Source organism: Neofelis nebulosa, chromosome 9 (assembly GCF_028018385.1).
Source record: "Neofelis nebulosa isolate mNeoNeb1 chromosome 9, mNeoNeb1.pri, whole genome shotgun sequence".
NCBI lineage: Eukaryota > Metazoa > Chordata > Mammalia > Carnivora > Felidae > Neofelis > Neofelis nebulosa.
The window spans coordinates 18,938,413-18,962,615 of NC_080790.1; the positions used below are offsets into that span (position 1 = coordinate 18,938,413).

A 24,203-nucleotide genomic window follows, 5' to 3' on the forward strand; every position below is an offset into this window, starting at 1 on the left:
TGGGTCTACAAGAGTGTAACATAGCATACTGCTCTAGTATCCAAGTCTTCTCAGTCCATGCCTACCCCACCCCACCCCAATAATTCTTATCAGAATTCCAGCTTAACACCTGTGGGTTTACTTCAGCCATAAATCCAAAAGGATCGGGATGACAATCAGGTGGGAAGCAAAAGAGTAAGCAGACAGGAAAGCAACACATTCTGGGCCATAAACCCTCTGAAACTCCCACCCAAATGTAGTATTCATGTGTTCACTTTTCTAGGGAAAGAGATGAAAACTTTAACAGATTCTCAGAGAGTTATAACTGCTTATCCACTACCGCTACTGATGACCAGACAAAATAAGCAATTAGTTAACTCAGGAGTTTAAAAGTTCAGGTTTTTAAAAATATTCGTTCTACCTTCTTTATCCAGTTCTGCATCTTTAACCTCCGCATCAGGGCCAGGTTCTAACTTCTCATTATTGCTACATTCCAGTGCCTCTAGTTTCTCAGGATCATCTCCAAGATGTTCATTTGAAGTTTCTGGTTTTTCTTTTGACTGGTCCTCCGGGAGAATCTTTTGTTCAGAACTACATTTATCTCCACTACCACAGAAAGAAACAACTTCAGCTTTGCCATTCTGACACTCCAGAACTGGTATTCCTTCAAAACTGTCGGTGGAGGCCTCACCATTTAGACAGCTTCCTTTAAGGAAAGGCTCTTTCCTAGATGTCTGCTCTGGATTTAGAGAACTGCTGCTGTTGACGAGTAGAGACTCATTGGAACTCTCTTCTTCAGTAGATGCAAAGTTCTCCTTCGTGCTGGCTCCATTGTTAAGCCTCTGCCCCTGGTCCATGTCCATGATGTCACACGATGATTCATCATTGGTCATAGAAAGGTCTCCAGTCTCTTCTCCATTTTCTTCATGGCAGTCAGTGCTTACCTCAAACTCTCCATTCTCTAGCAACTTCCTGTCCTCTGTATGGTTCTCATAGTCTGCAAATTTGGTGTCCTCTTCATCTTTTTTTAAATTATTGACTTTCCTTTTCTTAATAATTCCTTTACCCCACTGTGATCGCCGCCTCGATTTTCTCCGAACTCGAACTATTTTACAGGGGAGGAAAACAGATATGTAGAACTTGGGAGTGCAATATTTGTTTTACAAATGTTCACTAAATAAGACCCAAAAGAAAGTAAACCGCCCCCCGCCCCCAAAAAAGAACATAAAAGAAAGTAAACCCATACCGGTATAACACACAAAAACTACTTAGCTCTTGACATCCATGCTGACTAATCCTCACAACTTACAAGTAGAATGAATATGAAGTCAGAGATGAACTCTGAAGAATGAAGTTTTTTTTTTTTTCCTGAAGAATGAAATTTTTAAAAGTTTATTTCCTGTAGGAGTTTACCCAGCATTAATTATTTTCTATTATCTTAAATTCACAACTATTCCTAATTCCTAACATCCAAGGACCATGCATCTATTATGTACATTTCAGAAATGACCACATTACCAGTCTGCCTAGAAAGTTTGGGGCCATAGCCCTGGATTTCCACCAGGAAGGTAAATGCTTTGCCAGCATCACCCAAAAGCTCCTAAACCATGAAAGAAAATGAACACATGTTCCAGTATATCAAGGTAGAATAGTTACAGGTATCCCACAAAGAATTATCTATTACATCTCCTTCCCGAAGAAGGAATCCCCACAGTTAAGTATAGTCATGGATAGAAACCCTATGATAGTTACAGAGGACAATCTGGTTAACCAACTGTTAGTCTCCTCTACTATAAATTGGTTCATCAAATAGGATCAATTGGTTACACAGTTGTTATTTTAAAATATGGGGAAAAAATTAAGCCCTCTGCTATCAAGGTAGCAACAACATTAACAAAACACTGAAAATAAATATTTGGTCAGTTATATGAAAAGGAAGACCCACAAAAATTGAAAATACTGTATTTATCTTTAGATGCTAGAAACCATCATGAGCTTTATGAGTACTTCCAGCTAACAATAGGCTCAGGAATCTTTAATTCTCCAAATATGCGTTTACATACTTCTTCATCCTTTCATCTTTAATCCTTATTGAGTCTCTGTATGTAAAGACACCAAGGTATTCACAGGAAATGGACAAATGTTGTTATAAATATTACTCTTCTTTCTTATCTAAGAATAAATCTACTAAAGATTTCTGAAATTATTTCCAAAATTCAAGTTATTTAGTCACTTGGTTCAAACTATATTTTGCCTTCAAAACCATATCATTTGAATCATCTCACCATTTCTTTTCCCCCTACTAATTTCTATTTTTATAATTTACAGTTACAGGGTAATTGGAGAAGAAATTTATTAGTTTACTGTTAAAAGCTGTACATAAGCTAAAGTGATGGGCATTTGTAAGCATTCCATTAACTATATGAAAAACTAATCCAGTACACGTTAAAAATGGGGAAAAAAATTCACCTTGTTCTTTCTCTAAAAGGTGGAGCTGTTAGGTTTTTACTACCTGACAAGTCACTCCTGACAGTGTGACCTCACTTATTCTCCAACCATGCAACCAAAAGTACAAGAGGTTCCCCTTTCCCTTCCTCACTAAGCTACAGAACTCTAGAACAAGTAGCAGCTCAACTCTGCTCAATCAAGAACCAGCTCAATTGTTTGATCTGCAGTACACTAAGCAAAGGCTGTAGAAGGCCTACTGAAGCAAGTTTATTTCTAACACTTTCATCCCAGCTAACAACAACAAAAAAATGTTCTCACTTGGGAGGATGTCAAACTAGAAATATTTTTCCCCTCCTTATAGAATTATTTCTAGTGGTTAGTATGATTTTGGCGAAATAAGAGAACTTGATCATATAAGCTCCACAGCAATAGGAAATTTTGTGTTAGGCACTGCTGTAGCTCCACAGCACCTGGCATATGGTAGGTAGTATATACACTTATGGAACTAATCTTTAACATACCACTTCCTTTCACGGGACACTTTGTGTGAAAAAACCAACATAGGGGCACAATCTTTACAGTCAATTTTTATAGCCTCTCTGAGCTTGTTTCCAAAACTAAGACCTCAGGAAAGCAACTCTCCCTTAGGCATATTTAGATCTATAATTCAAGTAACTTAATGTAAAACAGACAAATGATGAGTCACATATGCCATCTACTGGTAAGAGAAAACAAAACTCACATTTGTAGATTAAAATAACATTTTAATGTTTAAAGGAACTTAAACTGCTTAAAGCCAATTTTCAATGGGTTTTAGTTAGTAAATATTTGTATTAGACATAGAGAATGTACAGGACTTAAAAGTTTAACTTAGAGTGCTATGTTCTATAATCCAGATGATGATCCAAGATAACAACTACATCAAATAGCTTTAATCAGTTTCATGGAACCAAATATACTACTAAATCCTTCAAAATTTCTCACATATGAATGCCACTTATCACAAAGACAAAAGCTAAAACAATGAGTATGTTTCATCCATTCAAAGTCAATGCCACTGGTGAATGAACATATTATGGCCAGCTTTACTGACAGTTTCAACAGTATTGCCACTTTTATACCAGAACAGTATGGCTAACCTCAGTGAAACATATGGACTGTATTAGGAAGATGCTGTGTTCGTTAACATCTGTCTTCTGGAAATCTTATATATCACCATGAATGAGGAAAAGTGAAGAAAACTTAGAACTAGTACTAAATTTTCCCTAAGTGTATCTCACTTAAACAAAAATAGATTAAAAGGGCTGTACACATTTTTCAAAGTGAGGACAAGATACTCTCTCAGAAAAATGAACCTCCTACTGTTAGCCACTCCCTTAAGTCAAAGTTTCTACTCTCCACCATAAAGAGAATATCTGGTACATTATAGAGCAAGGGTTAGGACTGGAGGCAGGGGTGGATGAAAAGTCTGTTGGCTCCACATCTCTACCCCAAATCCAAACTTTAAAACTGAAAATATTCAAACCTAGTTCAACACCCGCAAGTACTGAATATAAACAGAAAAGAGCAAATACGGTTAGAGAAGCATGTTCCTCATTCAGCATCCGACCTCACAAGCTCTTCCCCTCTGAACAGAGAAGAGCTGAAAAGATGTGTGGGGAAACAACAGCACCTGGTTTGTGTCCCCAGTTCCTAACAAATCTGCATCCTTCTCAGGTGTCCCCACTACTGGATAACAGGGTCTCCTCAAACACTCACATGCACATTTATTTGCAGAGTTGTGCCAGACATCCAATGGATTTCTCTGTTTGTGCCGAAATGCCTCTTCAACTCTAGTTTCTGTCTTCCGAGCTCCAGTGCCATGAGGATTTATTTGTTCTGCTGTTACCGATAAGCCTGCAGGCAGAAGATAAGCAACACCCATTTAAATATTCCTAGCTACATAAACCAACAAGGTTAAAAAAAAAAAAAAAGTTTGAAATATAGAACTAAGTTTTAGTCATTAATTATACCTGGACAGTTTGTAATTTGGATGAAAAAAGCATCGTTTGTTTTAAGATGGAAAAGAAACTAGATATAAAATCATAACAAAATAACCTAGCAGGCCATGCTTAACACATAATCCTTAAAGGAACCCTATGTTTACTCGGTTTAATTTGCAAAGGCACACATTCTTATGACTGTAGGACAACGATAATGTATGGTCTAAAAGTCATTATTTCTGCCATCTTAGAATGTAGTAAGTGTCTGTTGGTCCGTTAAACCCCATTCACATGAATGGGTTAGCTGGTGTTAGCTGCCTGTCACACCACACTGCAGTAAGTTTGGTTTTCCGATATTCTCTTCCTAAGAGTAACCACTCCATCTCAATTTCCTTCACTAGACCTGTTTCTTCTAGGTGGTCCTTAAATGTTGATGTTTCCTAGGGTTGTCTCTGGAATCCCTTTTCTTCTCACTCTGATCTATACCTTCGACCATAAAGTATCATTCATGCCTTCAGCTTCTACTACCACTACATAATAATTCCCAAATCCATGTTTACCCCAAGCATGTCTTGAGTTTCTGACCCATATATCCAACTGCCTCTTTGATATCTCCAACTAGATATCCTAAAGATAGGTCGAATTAAAGATAACTAGTTTATCTTTCTCCACAAAAAAACCTGTTCATCCCTATCTCTATGGAGTTATTCCCTCTCTCTATTGGTAGCATTAGCATCTACTAAGTCATTAAACCTGTAATATGGCAGCCAATTTTGACTTTTCCTTCCCTAACAATGCCCTCTTCGATAATTAAAACTCTGGACAGCTCTAACAGTTTTTTTCCTCCAAAAGCTTTACTGAGGTACAATTTACATAACATAAAAATCACTCATTTTAAGCATGAAATTAAATGATTTTAGTAAACTTAGAGCTATGCAATCACCATAACTATCCCATGCCACCACTAATCTACCCTTTGTCTCCACAGACTTGTCTTTTGTGAATGTTTCACATAAATGGAATCACACACAGGTGGTCTTTTGTGACTAGATTCTTTCCCTTAGGATAATGTTTCTGAAGTTCATCTATGTTGTACCACGTATCAGTACTTGGTTCTTTTCTGTGGCTGAGCAGTATCCGTATACCATTTGCTTACCCACTCACCAGCTGATGGGACATTTGCGTTCTTTCCAGTTTTTAGCTGTTACGAATAGTCTTTATACGGGCATGTGTTTTCATTTCTCTGGGGTGTTTCCTAGGAGTAGAATCACTGAGTCGTATGGTAAATGTTATGCTTAATTTTTTAGAAACTGCCCAACTGTTTTCCAAACTGGCTCCAACAGTTTTTTAAATTGTCTCTCATCTTCCTATCCTGCCACATTGAGACCTTGCTATTTTCCTGCTGCCATAGCAATGTACCAACTCACTCCACAGCTTAAAATACTTCAATGACACACATTATGGCGATGATTCTCAAACTTTAGCGTACAAAAAAACCACTTGAGTAGTTTGTTAAAGTGCAGATTTCTCAGCCTCACTCCTCTCGGAGAATCTAACTCACTAAGTCTAATAAGCTGATGTGGGTATTAGGCACATACATTTTGAAAGACACTGACCTACAGGATAAAGTCTAAGCTCCTTAGCATTGGCATTGATTCATTCAAATATTTATAGGACAGAGTTCCAGGGACTTCAGCAGGGCTGTGAACAAACCATTCACAACACTTACATTCCAAATAAGGAAGAAAGACCCCCCCCCCAAAAAAAAAAAAAAAAAAAGAAAAAAAAAAAAGACAAAATGCCACATGCTATGATGTCCAGACCCTATATTATAAGATTCGGTGACCTGTGAGGGCCTAAGGAAGTAGAAAAAAAGCTTCTTAATTTTAATGTCCTGGACTCCGCTCATCTCTTGAGCTCTATTTCCCACCATTCTGTACAGCTTCAGCAATACCAAACCGTTTTCAGTTCTTCAAATACACCATGTTATTTCACATCTCCGTGCCTTTACACAAGCTATTATCTGCTGTGCTTACAAATACCGCCTCCTCCTCTGTCACTGCCTCCCTTTTTCTGCTCCACTAGAGACAACACCCCTATATTCATTCCCCAAACTCTGGACAAAATGCTGGGATCCTTAACAGGAGGTCTCTCCTCTGTGCTATAAACATGTTCCAATCGATTCATATACCTCAACTGTACTTCATTCGTTTTACATTTTTCTCTGTCTCCTACTAAAGTGTGAGTTCCTCAAGGACAGGATTATACATTGAATGAACAAACCACATTTGCTAATTCTTTATTTTTATATTAACAAAACTGCACATAACTATCAACAGGGAAAACAAAAACAGTATTTCTAAAAGCTTTTAAAAAGTAAGCCCTCTACAGATGTGAAGGTCTATCTAAATCCTTTAAGAATAAAAATCAATAGGGTGCCTGGATGGCCCAGTCAGTTAAGCATCTGACTTCAGCTCAGGCCACGATCTCACAGTTCCGTGAGTTCAAGTCCCATATCAGGTGAGCACGAACCCAGCTCTGGGTGAGCTCGAGCCCCATTTCAGGTGAACATGAGCCCCACTTTGGGTAAAAACACGAGCCCCACTTCAGGTGACCTTGCTTCTCTCTCTCTCCGTCTCTCTCTCTCTGCCCCTTGTGGCATTCTCTCTCCCTCTCTCTCTCTGCTCCTCGCTCACTTGCATCCTCTCTCTCTCTCTCTCTCTAAAAAAAGAAAAAGATTAAAAACAATTAAAAAATTTTTAGTTTAAAAAAGAAAAAAAAAAACAATAATTAACAAAGAGCTACTCCTGCAAAAAAAATTTCACTGAGCAGAACTCTATTTCTGTAATTTGCATTGCTGCACTAAAACTTTCACAAAAAGTAAAAGTAAAATATCTTTAAGGGGCACCTGTGTGGCTCAGTCGGTTAAGTGTCTGACTTCAGCTCAGGTCATGATCTCACAGTTCAAGAGTTCAAGCCCCCCATCGAGCTCCATGCTGCAGGTGCCAAGTCTGTTTGGGATTCTCACTCTCTCCTCTCTCCCTGCCCTTCCCCCCACATGCACTTTCTCTCTCCCAAAATAAATAAACTTAAAAATATATGTATCTTTGAGAATTTAAATGACACATATTAATATCAGAAATTATATACAGTCTGTGCCTCAGGATGCATTATTTGCATTCTGCCAGCAACCCTAAAGAGACACCACCCAGTAACATTCAATGACTCTTGGTCTTCAGTAGCCAAGGTCATTTCTAGAACTTACCTCTTTTTATTCTTGCTTCCTTTATTTCTTCACAGAGTTTATTAAATTCTGGATCCAATTCAGCTGCAATGATGGCATGTGCAGTGTCCTTCAGGGTACAAGCCCTGTGTCTAATTATTTTATCTGTTAAAAAAAGTTGGTATACATTTATTATACATATAAATGAAATAACATTAACAAAGGGCATTTAAAAAAGAGAAACAAAAGAATACAAACATTTAAATAAAATTGTAAAAAGCATTTCTGGGTGAGAAACAAGTTCATTTAAATGATGAGTAAAAAATAAATATAATAAGCCACTGAGTCACATTCATAATTTTCTGAGAACTGTATTTTCAGAACTTCAAAGTACAGGTAACCTTTGTACAACACAGGGGGTTAGGGTGCCAACTCCCCACACAGTCGAAAATCCATGTGTAACTTTGGATTCCCCAAAAAACTTGCTAGTGATAGCCTAATGCTGACCAGAAGTCTTACATGTAACATAAATAGTCCATTAACACATACTTTGTACATTGTATATATCATACACTGTAGTCTTACAATAAAGTAAGCTAGAGAAAAGGAAATGTGAAGAAAATCGTAAGAGAAAGCACACTTATAGTACTATCCTGCACTTACTAAAAAACATCCATGGTAAGTGGACCCAGGCAGTTCAAACCTATGTTGTTCAGGGTCAACTGAACTAATAAGCCTATTTAACAAATCATTATCTCAAAGATATGAAGCTTTACTACCATATTTTAAAAAACATGTATGATTTTCAATAAAAACTTTAAGAGATTTGGAGGATATTCACCATTATGTCCAGCACCAAAGTTGCCATAGATGGATACTGAGAATTCAGAAAATCTTAATTTTCTCCATTTAGTGAAAACTGGTAAAAACTGTGAAGAATATAATATATCCTAAGTAAAGATGACCTATCAAAAAACTAACAGAACTAGAAAAATACAGCAAGACACACTAAGCTAAAGAATGCAAAATGGTAAATAAATTGTAGGTAGATCCGGGCAAGAAATACATACATCCTTTTAGGTGAATTATACCTAACATTTGTACTAAGTCTCTGCTTTACCCTAACCCAGAAGCCAGTATTCATCAACAATACAACCTAAAAAGTACGGTGTAGAGCTATGCAGCTCCAAGGTATTAAAAGTCAAGTAAGCATTATCGAGGCCACTTATTTTACAAAGTATCAAAAACTAAAACCCCAAGTCTCATAATAACATCTGCTTTTTCATCCCTAGTAATGGCAAAAAGTATAGACATTTTATGTATAATTTTTCTTGTTAGAAACTCCTAATAGTTCATTGTGGAAATCTTACAATGTGCAACACTAAAAGGCAACACTGGTATATTTCTTTCCAACACATTTTCTCTAAACATTCATTTAATAAGTGTTTTCAATTGTACCAGGAACTGAGCCAGGTGATGGCTAGATGGTAGTGAACAAGAGAGGTCTCCACTGTCAAGGAACTTTTTGGATGAGTATAGGAAAGAGGTATTAATCAAATAATCTCTCATACACACATATTAATAAATACTTCCCTCACCCCTTTCCTCACACCCCAAAACCCTGAATCATAGCTACAATGAAAACCCACATGGCATTTGGTGTGGATGCCAATTCGGATTGGACAAGTCAGAAAAGGCCTCTCTGAAGAAGCAGCATTTAAGCGAAGACTGAAAAGCCTGCACTGCAAGCCACTGAAAGAGTAGTGGGAAAACCAGTGCAGGCTCAGAAAATACCACGGGAGAAAGTTCTGGAGTAAAAAGATCTTGGAGATTTCAAAAAACTAAAAACTAGCCTCTGTGGTAAGAATACAATAAACAAGAGACAAATGGGAACCTGATTATATTTAAAGGATTCAGACTTTATCCTAAGCAACAAAAAAACGTCAAAAAGATCAGAGCAGGGAAGTAACATGACTTAAGTGAACATCTTCTTAAGATCATCTCTAGCTATTACCTGGAAATTAGATTGAAGGGGTCAAGAATAAAATCAGGGAACATAATCAAGAAGACTCTTTTTTTTTTTTTAGTGAGAGAGGACAGCAAATTGAACCAGGATGGTGGTGGTGGTGGTGGTAAAGAGGAGATTACAGATTTGAGATATGTTCTCAATGACACAACTTGATGATGAAGTATGGGATAAGTATCAAAGATAATTCTCTAGTTTCTTGCATGAAAAATGGGAAAATGAAAAGTAACACAAAGATACAAAAACTAGAGAATAAATAAAGACAGAAGGAGGAAAAGAAGTTAGAAATTAGAGTTAAGTTTAAAGAGGTTTAGTCTGGATACACGTAAAAAATATCCAAAGGACGTATCATGAATATATGGAGATAAATGAATATAGGTCTCACAAACTTATGACCCAAAAACCACAACAACTGTGTAATCTGAATTTATTATTTCACATATTGTACTTCCCTAAATCTTTTTTTAAAAAACTAGATCTATTATGGTATAGAAAAGATATATTAAAGTACACATATCTAAAGTATACATTTTGATCACACCAAAAAAATACCTAGAAATAAACTTTAACAAAGAAATGAAAGACCTATACTCTGAAAACTATAAAACAGTCAGAAAAGAAACTGAAGGTAATACAAACAAATGGAAAGATATCCAAGCTCATAAATCGAAATAATTAGTATTGTTAAAACGTCTATACTACCCAAAGCGATCTACAGATTCAACACAAAAAACCTATCCCTATCAAAATACCATTTTTCACAAAACTAGAACAAATAATACTAAAATGTGTATGGAACCACAAAAGACCCTAAAGAGCCAAAGCAATCTCTGAAAAAGGAAAACAAAGCTGGAGGTATCACAATTACAGATTTCTTTTTTTTTTTTTTTTTTTTTTTTAAATTTTTTTTTCAACGTTTTTTATTTATTTTTGGGACAGAGAGAGACAGAGCATGAACAGGGGAGGGGCAGAGAGAGGGGGAGACACAGAATCAGAAACAGGCTCCAGGCTCCGAGCCATCAGCCCAGAGCCTGACGCGGGGCTCGAACTCACGGACCGTGAGATAGTGACCTGGCTGAAGTCGGACGCTCAACCGACTGCGCCACCCAGGCGCCCCTCAATTACAGATTTCAAGATACACTACAAAGCTGTAAGAATCAGAACAGTTTGGTACTAGCACAAAAACAGACAATACAACAGAATAAAAAGCCCAGAAGTAAATACAAACTTATATGGTAAATTAACCTATGACAAAAGAGGCAAGAATATATGTGAGGAAAAGACAGTGTCTTCAACAAATGGTGCTGGGAAAACTGGACAGTTATGTGCACAAGAATGAAACTGGTCCACTTTCTTACATCATACACAAAAATAAACTCAAAATGGATCAAAGACTTAAATGTGAGACCTGAAACCATAAAATTCCTAGAAGAGAACACAGAGAATTTCCCTGACATCACCCACAGCAACATTTTTCTAGATATGTCTCCTCAGGCAAGGGTAACAAGAACAAATTTAAGCTATTGAGACTACACCAAAATAGATGGTTTATTTTTGACAGTTTATTCTTAATGTGATTTATGTGATTGTTAGTAAAGTTGCTGTTTATTTTCTACTTGTCCCATATGCTCTTTGTTCCCTTTTCCCTCTTTCTCTCACTTCATTTGGATGTGTACTCATTTACGATCCCATGTTATCTCCTTGTTGGTTTATTAGCTCTAATTATTTGCTGCACTACTGCTAGCTCTGTGTGAGCTTGAAGGAATATTCCCTTTCTCTGGTCTCAGGTCGTTTCCTCAAATGTATACACCAATCAGTATTCAGCTGCCGACTGGAGGAGGCTCTTCTGATCTCCAGAGTGCTCTCTCTGGGCAGATTTCTTTCTTTATACCCTGAGAACTCTACCTACTATGACCTCCTTATATTCCCAGCTCTGTCTCTGTCAGGTACACTTCCAGACTCTGCCTGGGCCCTTCCTTCCTGGACTACGGTCTGGAAACTCTCCAGGCAACTACAGTGCTCAACTTCCGGTTTCTCATCTTTCGGAGATCACTGCCCTTCATTTCTTGCTATCCAATGGCTTCAAACTTGTTTTTTCATACACTTTGTTCAGTTTTTTCATTGTTTCAGGTAGGAGAGTAATTCAATCCCTTTTACTCCACCACAGCCAAAATCAGAAGTCTCCTGATAACTGTCAAATATTCTTTGAGAACCAAACTATAAAAGCTGTGTAAAAATCCAAAGTAGCATGTGTTTTAATTTTTCAAAATTATTGTTCTACTGTTATAAGTTTTAAGTTGCGGGGTGCCTGGGTAGCTCAGTCAGTTAAGATTCCTACTCATGAATTCTTCTCAGGTCGTGTTCTCACAGTTCATGAGTTCAAGCCCTGCGTTCAAGCGCAGAGCCTGTTTGGGACCCTTCCTCTCCTGCTTCCCCCCACCCTCCTCAGCGCACGCTCTCTCACTAGCTCACTCCCTCTCAAAATGAATAAACATTTTTTTTAAAAAAGGAAGTTTTAAGCTGCTTCAAATTTTAGCTACTACACATAAAAACCTACAATAAATACCCTTAGAAGTAGCTATACCTTCAAGCTGATAACACAATGTTTGTGGTGCAGGGGATACCACAATTTTCTGCCACTGACTTTCTACCTCAGCTTGAAAACAGCTAAGAAAGAGGTAAGATTAAATATAAAGCCATGATCTACGTAGCATATTATCACTCTAAAATTAACTCAGTAACTTTCTTTTTGCCTTTTTAAATATATGCCTCCCACCCATATTCCATTCCCAATTAAATGGGAAATGAATGAATGAAAAAAAAATTCCATAAAAATTTCCCACTGGTCTGAAGGACAAGGAATTTATTCTAAAGAGATCTGCATTTGATGAGCAAACAATATTTTTCATGTGCCTATCATAATTATTTTCTATCATAATTATTTTTAATCATTCTTGTCTTAGAGCTGTGTTTTTGTTTATACACAGCAAAGAATCATAAGCTTACAAAATATTAAAACTAGAAGAGATGTCATGTCTTAGATCTTCATCTTTTTTGGAGATGTAGGGGGGGTCATCTGAGATCCTTATAAGCATGTGATGAAAACGAAAAATTATACAGGTATACAATTTTGGATGTAGTTGTTCAGAGACTCTCTCATGGACATCATACCTAAAATCCTTGCTTTACAACTGTGCATGAATATAAGCTACATATTTACCAATTCTTTTGTCTTGTACTTTATGATCTTAAGATTCTCAAAATCCAGGTAATAAAACTACACACATTCGCTTTAAAGACAGAACTCAATCCACTCAGTTATGCCATATAACATTTGTGAGTTTGCATACAAATTACGTAATCTCTAAGCCCCAACCCCCTTATATCTATAAAGATATCACCATGTACATTTGCCTTCAATAAAAAGTAATGGCTATAAGGACAAATTGATGAGTATCTATAAAATTAACAAAATCACTAATTTTAAGAAAATGATAACTATTATCAATGTGTTAATGTTTCTTTTGTATTTTGGCAAACAGAAGTATAATAGCTAGGTTTTATTTTTTCAATAAAATTATTATGAAAGGTTAGTAAGGTTTTTAAGAAAAATTAACTTTTTTTAATCTTTATTATTTTTGAGACAGTGAGAGACAGAGTGAGAGCAGAGGAGGAACAGAGAGAGAGGGAGACACAGAATCCGAAGCAGGCTCCAGGCTCCAAGCTGTCAGCACAGAGCCCGACACGGGGCTCAAACTCACAAACCGTGATATCATGACCTGAGCTGAAGTCGGACACTTAACTGACTGAGCCAACCAGGCGCCCCAAGAAAAATTAATTTTTATGAGATGATTTTTTTCATCCCAAATTACTTCATAATTAAGAAATTTTATGTATTTATTGGCTTATATCTGCATTATGTTATCATGTCTCCATTTTATAATTTCTATCTAATCTGAAACTCCTTCAATTGGAGAACAATTAGTGAAATTTACTGACTGGCCACATTTGCTAAGAATATGCTCCATATAGGTGCCTACACAGATCCTGTTCCCTATCAGCTTAGAGTCTAAAACAAGGGATAGGGATATGTAAACAAGTAACTACTTCAGGTCATGGGAGTGGGGTAAAGGAATGGGTATTAAATGTCTCAGAAAAGTTATACAGTGCTATGATTCCAAGATGAAAGGATTACTTAATAATGGGAAGGACCAAAAACAAAATCTTCCACGAATGTAGCATTTAATATTCCTTGAAGGCTAAGTAGGATTTTAAAAGATATATGTAGTTTTAAAAACAATGTACTCTATATAACTGACACCTCAATGAAACTGGTTGAAGAATAAAAAAGTGTCGGGGCTCCTGGGTGGCTCAGTCGGTTGAGAGTCTGACTTTGGCTCAGGTCATGATCTCTCAGTTGATGAGTTTGAGCCCCGCGTCGGGCTCTGTGCTGACAGCTCAGAGCCTGGAGCCTGCTTCAGATTGTGTCTCCCTCGCTCTCTGCCCCTCCCCCACTCATGCTCTGTCTCTGTCTCAAAAATAAATAAACATTAAAAAAAATATATGTTCACACTCCCAGCAGGGGCAATACATTTAACAAAGGTACCCTAGGTTCCAACAGTAAGACAAGAACCTACATTGAGATTGGGATCTATATTTCCTACAGGAGGATCTCCTAGGCTTCTCTCTCTTCTCATTCTATATACTAACTACATGATCTCATTCACTCCTACACACTGATGATTCCAACCATGTTTCTTGCCCAAATGTCTCCCAACCTCTAGAACCATATATACAACTACTATTCTATAATGTCTGCATTTTACCTGGGTGCACCAAAGATTAACTCATACTAACACATCCAAAATTAAAGTTAGCATACTGCCCATAAACCTGTTCCACCATTGGTTTACTTCTCATATTCCTTAAATACTCAGATCAAAAACTCAGGAGTCATTTTGATTTCTGTCAGTCATATCTAATTTATCAATCACTAAGCCCTCTATGTTCAATCTCTGCTGCCACTGCAACTGAATTGTAATTGATCTTCTAACCATCATCTCTGCACTCCCTTGACCTTACCCCAAAACTGATACTGCCTTTAATACTATACTCTTAAATGCAAATCGAATTGTATCACCTTCTGTCTCAAAACCACCCAATGGCTCCTTATCATTTAGAAAAGAAACTCTGAAGTCCTTACACATGATCAAAAGAAGACCGGGAACTTCCTATGACATTTAGTTATCTGCAGGACACTCTCTACTCAGTAGAATTTAGGCATCTTAGAGGCCAGAGCTGTATATTCTCAGTACTGACCACAGTTTATCCATAAGAGAATACTTCATGAATGGAGACTCGGCGAGGAGGAGAGTAGACTTCCCAACACTCCTCCACTCTAGGGACTCTATTCTCCAGCCACCTTTGCTTTCTTTTTCTAACTTTGTACACTACTTCTCTCAGGCTGGAATGAATGCCCTACCCAATCTTACTCAACTCCATGTAGGGTCTTCTCCTCTGTGCTCCACTCACACTGTGCACATAGTTCTAATAGAAACCTTATAAAACTGCATTATAATCATCTGTGGTCACTTGAAGACAAGATCATAAAAATCATAAAATCATAATCACCACCTCTATACTATCTCTATACCTTAAAAATCTATTATAATTGTCATTTATATTTGTCATTCCTATAATAGAGTAAGTTTCTAGATAGTAAGGACTGTGGCTTATTTATCTCTATATATATAACTTTTAGGGGCTGACCTGGGTTCCCCTCCACCACTCAAAGTTCGTATGTCAAAGCTCTAATCCCTAGTACCTTAGAATGTGGCTGTATTTAAAGCAGACCCTTTAAGGGCATCTGGGTGGCTCAGTCGGTTAAGCGTGCTGATTTCTGCTCAGGTCATGATCTCACTGTGAGATTGAACCCCACTTCGGGCTCTGCACTGACAGGCCCTGTCCCACCTGTGCTCACTCGCTCACTCTCTCTCTCGCCCTCTCTCTCTTTCTCAAAATAAGTAAAAAAAACTTAAAAAATAAAATGAAGTAGAACCTTTAAAGAGGTAATTAAGATAAAATAAGGTTGTATGGATACGTTCTAATCTATCTGTGTCCTTACAAGAAGGGGAAATTTGGACAAAGAGACCAGGGGTGCACGCACACAGAGAAAAGACCACATGAGGACGCAGAAAGAAGGTAGCCATCTGCAAGCCAAAGAGAAAAGCGTCAAGAGAAACCAAACCTGCTAACACTTTCATTTTGGACTTCTAGCTTCCAGAACTGTAAGAAAATTAATCTCTATTTTTTAAGCCACTTTTAGTCTGTAGCATTTTGTTATGGAAGCTCTAGCAAACTAAAACCATAACACAGAGCATAATGTATCTGCCACACAGTAATTATTCAACATTTATTATGTCTGAGTATCTCTACCGCAAGAGGCAAGGATTGTCACAGTCATCTTTGTATTCTATGCACGCAGCTCAGTAACTAGTACATGGTACTCATAAATACTAATAAAGAATACGAATGATGGGGCGCCTGGGTGGCGCAGTCGGTTGAGCGTTCGACTTCAGCCAGGTCACGATCTCGCGGTCCATGAGTTCGAGCTCCGCGTCAGGCTCTGGGCTGACGGCTCGGAGCCTGGAGCCTGTTTCCGATTCTGTGTCTCCCTCTCTCTCTGCCCCTCCCCCGTTCATGCTCTGTCTCTCTCTGTCCCAAAAATAAATAAAAAACGTTGAAAATAAAATTTAAAAAAAAAAAAAAAAAAAAAAAAGAATACGAATGAGTATGGCTAAACCAGAGCCCACAGAGGGATCCAAAAGCTGGAGTGAAGCTGTGAGCTTTTATTCCTAAGCAACTAGTACAAAATGGAAGATTTTGAGAAGACTCAAGACTAGGGCTGAAATTTCAGCAAAATTAGCTAAATGACAGAATGCATGTGAATGCAACTGAGGGCTAGAAAAGAGACACAAGACACAGAATGGGGAAGAGTTAAACATATGTATCACATATCTGTAAGAAAATAATTAGGGTCAAATATCTGATACTAGTTACATTTAGCACAAGTTGAAATTCTTTTGGCTAACATATTTAATTTCTGTCCACATCATCCTCAAGGGAGAGAATCTGGGTAAACACTTAGGCAACATGTATAGCCTTCAGAATACTGGCTTTTGTCTTCTATGTATATGCTAGTTTTTTGTTTTCCCAAATGGCCAAGGGTTCTACAAAACAGAACACTGTAAGCTTTCAAATACTCATGGGAGCTTGTAAAAGTAATACAACATTCATGTAATTTCCACTTGCTACACAACAGACCCTGAGGTTGTTTTCCTAATACATAACAAGTGGTTCTGCTAAGAAAAAACCAGGCCTCTTAACGTAAAGATATGAAATAACTTGAACAGAGCCAAAATGATGTTTTTGAATTATATCAGACTTTTTTGCATCTAAAACAGTGAAGAAACAAAGTTACAAGTGTACCATGTCAACTCTGAGATACAGCCATGTTCTTTGATTATACAACTGCATTGGATAGGAAAAGGTTATTATGCACCAGAAACCATTGCTTCTTTCTTAAAAGTAGTGTTATTTCAATGTGCTTATAATTAAGTAACATGTGGGGAAAAATCTGGATTAAACTTCTAAACTGGCTTTTTCTAACCATTCAAATGTTTATTTTTTACAATCAGTCCCTAAATTTTTTCTAAAATAGATTAAATTTTCAATGTGGTACAGGGAATATAATATGCAGCAATTGGTACCCACTAAGCACCTAATTATAAAAAATTAAAGCACAATTTCAATAATAATAATGATAATAAAAATACGACTACTAACTTCTCTGGAACACTTACCATGTCTCTGGCACTATGCTAAGGGCTTAAGGTATTTAGGTTGACCCATATGAAAATCATGGTTTTTAAGGTTTAACCTAATACATTTTCTCATTTAACCCTTACAATGACCCCCATGAGAAGAATACCATAATTATCCCTATTCTGCAGATAAGGATACTAAATTTAGAGGACTAAACTCGATTGTGTTAATGAACTAGGAAACTGCAGAATGGGGACCAACACTTAAGTATAAATCCAAAGTCTAAGCTCTTATTTACTACAGTTTCAGCAACCTCTGTGTCTTGAAAACTAAAACACAGTGTAGGCACTCAGTACTCTCATACTTTGCTCAATGCCACTATAGACACTTGTGCAGACTGGACCCTCACCAAGGGCTCCAGCAAGGAAATCAAATGAAGCTGATATCCAGCCCATTCCTCTCACCACCCAAACTGTGATCCTGTTGCAGGATGCCATCTACACAGAAGAATGAGATTCTCTCGTTCACATAAAATTGTTATACTGGCTAACAGTGACCCTGATGCTGCTGGTAAAAGAAAAAAAAATTGTGAGAAGAATTTAACAATACAGATTAAAAGGCTTAAAAGAGATATATACATCCCTTGATTCAGAAATTTCACTTTAAGAAATTCATTCTAAGGAAATAGCTAAGGATGTACATAAAATTTATGCTATAAAGACAGTCATCAGTGTTATAATAGAGGAAAAAACTAAAAAATCTAATATGTCCATCAATAGGGTATTGGCTATTACAGTACATCTATGTGATTAAAATAATGTCTTAGAAATATATTAGCTCATAAGCTTTTCACAAAATACTGCATGAATGACAAAGTTTATAAAAATTATGTTCTTATTTTAATAAAGATATGCACGTAAGTATTCCATATACAATACATCTGTGTAAGAGAAAGAAAGAACACAAGATAATGGAATTAAAGGTTATTTTAATAATCTGTTTTTAATCTTTAGAAGTTTTTCTATACAACATATATAAAAAAAAGTCAAAATGAAGCAAAAGAAACAAAAACTAATGAGGCAAATGTCCTAATACAAAGCTTAAGAACTGATACCAGGTGCAGCTATGTAAAATTTCATTCTGCCTCTTAACTTGGTATTAGGATGTGTGATTTACTGTGCTCTAAATTTAGATAAGAAATACTTAATTTCATTTGAAAACGACAAATACAGGTTCTAACATGTAGCCTAAGAACTACTGCCCATAAATACAGAAACAAAGCAGAAACTGTATACTAAATACTTTAGATGACTGAAACTTACATACATTCGTAAGAAATAAAAAAACATCTTTGATGTGTATCACCTGTTGAAGAACAGAATTCTCAATAGGATGAGAAAGAGAATAACAGCCCCTGCCAGCTGGAAATTGGACTGGCGCTATCAGCTAGGCCTTGGTGTACTCATATCAAATATAAACAATTTTATAGAACACAACCTCAGAAAAGGCCACTCTGTGACCATGATGAATCAAGATAAAGCAAGAGCACCCCAAAATCATATGTAAACATAGACAAAAGCATGAACATTGTCCCAGCCACAAAAATAACTTAGTATAATCCTATCTTAGAGATTATGAGTGACCACTGCTTCTTTACCCATCACAGTTTTGGCCTTCCTCCATTCTTCTTGTCTTCCAGGTTCTTAAAATACCTAATCACAAAATTACCCCCACTTCCCAATAGCATCCAATCTACTGTAAAGTCATACTTAAATCCTCTCCAAAATTCTTAACACAAGCTCAAATCCTATATTGTTCTACATGATACATATTCTTTCTTGTTACAAGGAATCAGTAAATTCATCTTGTTTAACTACAGATATGTTCCTGGCGGTCCTCCCTGAAGGGCACTCAAAGAGCTGGGACTACAGATTTCAGTACAGGGTGGAATTAGGAACAAAACAATAAATTTACATTAAAAATACCCACAATCCATAGAATACATACTGTCTACCTAAAGGGGTCTTTTACTATGTAAACATATCCTATAATGAGTTCTCACCAATTTAGAATTCCCAGTGTTTATCAGCAATGGTGGTGTTGACTAAATAAACAAACTTTGGAAGGAAAAATAAGATTAAAACAGAGAGGGAAGCAAACCATAAGAGACTCTTAAATACAGAGAACAAACTGAGGGCTACTGGAGGGAGGTGAGTGGGGGTATGGGCTAGATGGGTGATGGGCATTAAGGAAGGTACTTGTTAGGATGAACACTGGGTGTTCTATATAAGTGATGAATCACTGGGTTCTACTTCTGAAACCAATACTACACTGTATGTTAACTAACTTGAATTTAAATAAATAAATATCTTTATAAATCTAAGCAGATCTCTTAAAAAAGTGTTTATATCAAATTCTCAATTACCCAGTTTTCCACCCTACCTGAACAAAGCAAGAACCTAAGTACAAAAGGTAAAAAGTAAATGAAGAAACTAAACCCTGAACAGAATACTTAAAATAATAAAATCCTCTAATTTAAATCCATTACTTAATTTAATAAATTAATTTAATAATTAAATTTAAGTATATTATGCATTCCTCTTCAAAAAGTTTCTAAATACAATAATATGTCATCAAAACCAACTTATCTATCTGAGACATCGGCATACTTTAGTATTTAAACTTTCAAATATCTTCTCATTGATCACCAAAGTGAACCTTGCCCACTGCATGCTTACCTCCTGGGTCCTTATCTGGATTGTACTCTAAAGCATTGCTACAGATGAGGTCAATATCTTTCAGAAAATCCTTAGCAGTCAGGTAATTATGCTTATCAATTTTAGTTATTACTGTCGATAAATCCATTGGTTCCTTGATTACTTCAAGATAATCTGAAACCTAAAACAAACAGGATATTTTAATGAAAATTACTTCTGCTATTTCACATGATCTACTCATAAAAACACAAAATAAAACCATAAAATTATTTAAAAATTCAATCTAAAGATCTAAAAAAATAATTACAAATAAGGATAAAATTGTAGAGCAATTTACGCTACTAAAGTTACTACTTTGAAGTCATACTTTCCATGAAAAGCTTCAGTTTCAAGTCATATCTAAATCAACTCTGAAATGTTTCTCATCTTGAAATATAAAACCAATTTGTGTCAGCTGTTTTTGCCCCCAGGCCTTTGTACATACCTGAGAAGAGAATGTATGGGTAAAAGCACCCAATAAGTATCAATGCATGTTACTTCAAGAAATTTTTTTAAAGGAAATTAAGAAGCATAGATTTTTCATATTATTTATTAGAAAAGTTCTCTGGTAAATCTCTTTAAAATCTTTAAACAAAACAAAACAAAACAACCCCCCCCCCCCACCACCACCACAAAAAAAAAACCCACTTTCTTTCTCAATTTTCCAGGGTGAATTGTTTCATGGAAAGTGTTTTCTGCTCCTTTGGAGTCATTACAAACATTTTGAGTCAATTATATAACAAAAATAAGTATTGCTTTCATGACTAGAAGATTTACTTGAACTTCCCTAATCATAAGTAAATTCGTAAGTAAATGTGCTCTATTGTGCTGATTTTCTAAGAGATAACTCAAAATAGGAGCTATTAAGTCACAATTTGCCCAATGTTTTATATCATTTAACCACTAAGAAATCTCTTACCAACCTATCTCTACTGCCTCCCCCAATGCAAATCTCAAATCAAGCAATCAGGTCTGATATAAAAACAGTCTTAGAAATATCTACTTACTCCAGAATCAAATTCTGGAGCTAGGATAATTTCCACTCTTTGAAACTAAAGGCTACTTTTTCTCCATTGCAAATACACACATACACACACAAACACACAAAAACACACACAAACACACACATACACTCTCTCACACACACATACGCACGCATATATACATATTTTATACACGTTTTAAAATGTTTAGGTTAACTGTGTGTGCATGTTTTATTGTTGAACTTCTAGGAGTCAAAAAGCCAGTCAATCTCCTTATAGAGGAGGTAATGAAGCTATAATGAACAAGCGATAGTTCAGAAGGTATTATTAGTTGGATTCTTGGCCCTGGCATTGGCATGCCTTGAGTACATGTGGAAAATGTCTATTAACTGCAAAGCACTACAAAAATTTATACTAGTAAAGATTATAAAATTTTTGTTCTAATATTTAATTTTAAATTCTACATTTATTTTCTAAACTTTTCTTTCTCTGAAGTCTGCTTTGGAATTCCATAGTTTTTAAACATTTCAAATTCATTATTTGAATATAAATGTTTATGTTTTAGGTTATTTAAATGTTATCTTGTTTTCCCCTCGTGTTTCACACAGACCTCTCTATCTTTTCAGCTTTAAGAACAAAGAACCAGTAGCAGAATGAACATAACAAAGAATAAAAGAGAAAATAAGAAACATAACCCTTGAATAAAAGTTTTATCTGACCCAGATTTTTCTATCCCTTTCCACTGCCTTACCATCATTTATAAAACTTTTACTCTAACACACATGGCATTTGAAATCTGACCATCTCTTCTGGTTAGAAAGAAAGAGAGTTCTCTGGAGGAAAGGCAAAACTGGTTTAGTGCAGGAGGTTGACTTGAGATCAAGCCCTTATCAAATAAGTGTCAGAGGCCCATACCCAATTTGAAATAAAAATAAACATCTAAAATAATCCTTAAAGTTGGGCTAAAAGTTTTAACTTATCTGAAAACACTAAGAGGTGAAGAAAAATGTTCCACAAATGTAAAATGGTATGTATTAATTGCAAAAGCAAATTAGCAATTCCTGTCATTTCGATAGAAAATTTAAGGTAGCTATGATATAAAATAAAGAATGCAGGCTTTGAATTTCAAAAAAACCTCCGAGTCTTGGCTATGTCGCTTGCCTGTGAGCCTCAGTTTCCTCAGCTGCAACTTAAAAATAATGATTCTGTGAGGTTGTTAAAAGGATCAAATGGATAAAACTACGTATTTTGGATAAATATACAAATAAAATACAGATAGTTCCTCTACTCCCCCAAAGAAGGAAAATAGCTATTTTCAGAGGGGAAAAACAACACTGGTTCATTCTTCCCAGTCATAGATGAGGTAATGATTCCAAAGGAATCTGCTCAGGTCCAAAAGTACAGATTTCACAAGAAGTACACAACATTAAACTATGAATCATTGCAAAATTCAAATTAATAAAAAGATGAAGAAAAAACTTAAAACTAAAAACACCAAAGCTGTTCAAACATGGAGTCTGAACTATAAGAAGAAGGCCAGTAAAGACTGCATCGTGCTCATCCACATGCTATATTATCCCAGGATAAAACAAAACAAAAAAACAACAAATTTTAACTACGGTACTATAGTAGATTCCAAATGGAAAATTTCTTATCACCACAAACCATGCTCCCACAAGGACACAAAACAATACACATTGAAAGTGAGAAATTTTCCACTGGGAGCAGAGAAAATCCTTGCAGAAAAAAATAATTTTGGCATAAGATATGCTTAACATCAAACAGCATCTTAGTTACAGGCATTTCCAAAATATGAAAGACAAATTTCAGGTGTCTTAGCCACCTCTTTCACAATCGTATACATAATTTTGAAAATGCCAAAATTAATTGGTATGGATTGGTTAATACCAATATACTTTTTAAGAGCAAGATTTATCCTGGAATAAAAATAGTCTAGTATGGACATTTCACTAAAGTAACTTTTAATCCTCTTCTTACATTGAAGAGTAAGAGATCACAAAGATCAATAGTAAATAAGAGGACATACGAATTGGTCACTAATTTCATCCAAAAGTCACCAGATGTTTGCTGATGACATTGGTGGTTATCACATGGATTAAAATTTTACAGGCTAGGGGTAATATTCATCCATGCCTTTGCTTTTTTTCCTTCCAAAAAAAGATGTCAATATTTTTTTCTTTTAGCCAGTTCAACTTCACTGTTTGCACACTACTGAAACAAGACCTCTTCAATATCCACCGGTTTGCTGAAGATGTTAAAACGTTTATCCGTCGCCAGCCTCTTGGTTACATCCCTGAGAAACAACCGCAGCTCTCTTAAAGTATTTTCCTCCTGGTCCTCCATCCGGTTTTTTTCTGATTCTGATAACTGACGAGGTGGAGAAGGTAGTGCAAGAGGAAGCACTTCCATAGCACAAAGACCTGAAGAAAATAAAAGAAAATGTTAAGATTCCAACATGGCAGGGCCAGGACCTCAATTACTTTTCTGGCATTCTCTCAAAAAAGAACTCCAAATATGTGTGAACCACTTGCAAATCCAGCAAGTAAAAATTTGAACAGAAACCAACAGTATATTAGAGAAGAGAATTATTTCACAAAATAACTCACAGTAGGACTCCTTTAAATCGCAAATGATATGATTTTAAATAATTTGATTTTGAAATATTATTTACATACAACTTATGAGAAATATTTCAACTCAACAAAAATATCTTCAGGTGAAGAACTGTATACCAATTTGCTTAAAATCAATGTTGCTTAAAAACCTTCTTCTCAAAATGGGGTTGCCCGATATGCATGAAAGTGAAATGGGCAAGTAACAATTCTTTAATCCTTCCCACTCCCAAAAGAGCTTTGATTTTAGACAAGTCTTTTCTACTCTGATATTCTCAATACAACATAGTAGGGGTAGTGAATGGCACATACCTGTGTAGGGAGCAAAAAAAAATTAGGAACTAAAACA

At 36.1% G+C, this 24,203-nt stretch overlaps 1 protein-coding gene across 3 annotated transcripts in view; it reads right to left on the bottom strand.

Moving 5' to 3' along the window:
• ATAD2B (ATPase family AAA domain containing 2B) overlaps positions 1–24,203 on the bottom strand; it is a 168,016-nt gene that overhangs the window by 8,509 nt on the left and 135,304 nt on the right. For 2 of the 3 annotated variants that reach the window (XM_058682647.1, XM_058682649.1), the window contains 5 exons: positions 23,466–23,662; positions 20,221–20,380; positions 7,675–7,797; positions 4,186–4,323; positions 401–1,084 (listed from right to left, as the gene is read on the bottom strand). In XM_058682647.1, the coding sequence (XP_058538630.1) occupies positions 401–1,084; positions 4,186–4,323; positions 7,675–7,797; positions 20,221–20,380; positions 23,466–23,662 (1,302 nt within the window). The remainder of the gene's footprint in view (positions 1–400; positions 1,085–4,185; positions 4,324–7,674; positions 7,798–20,220; positions 20,381–23,465; positions 23,663–24,203) is intronic. The other variant, XM_058682648.1, reaches the window with a different exon arrangement.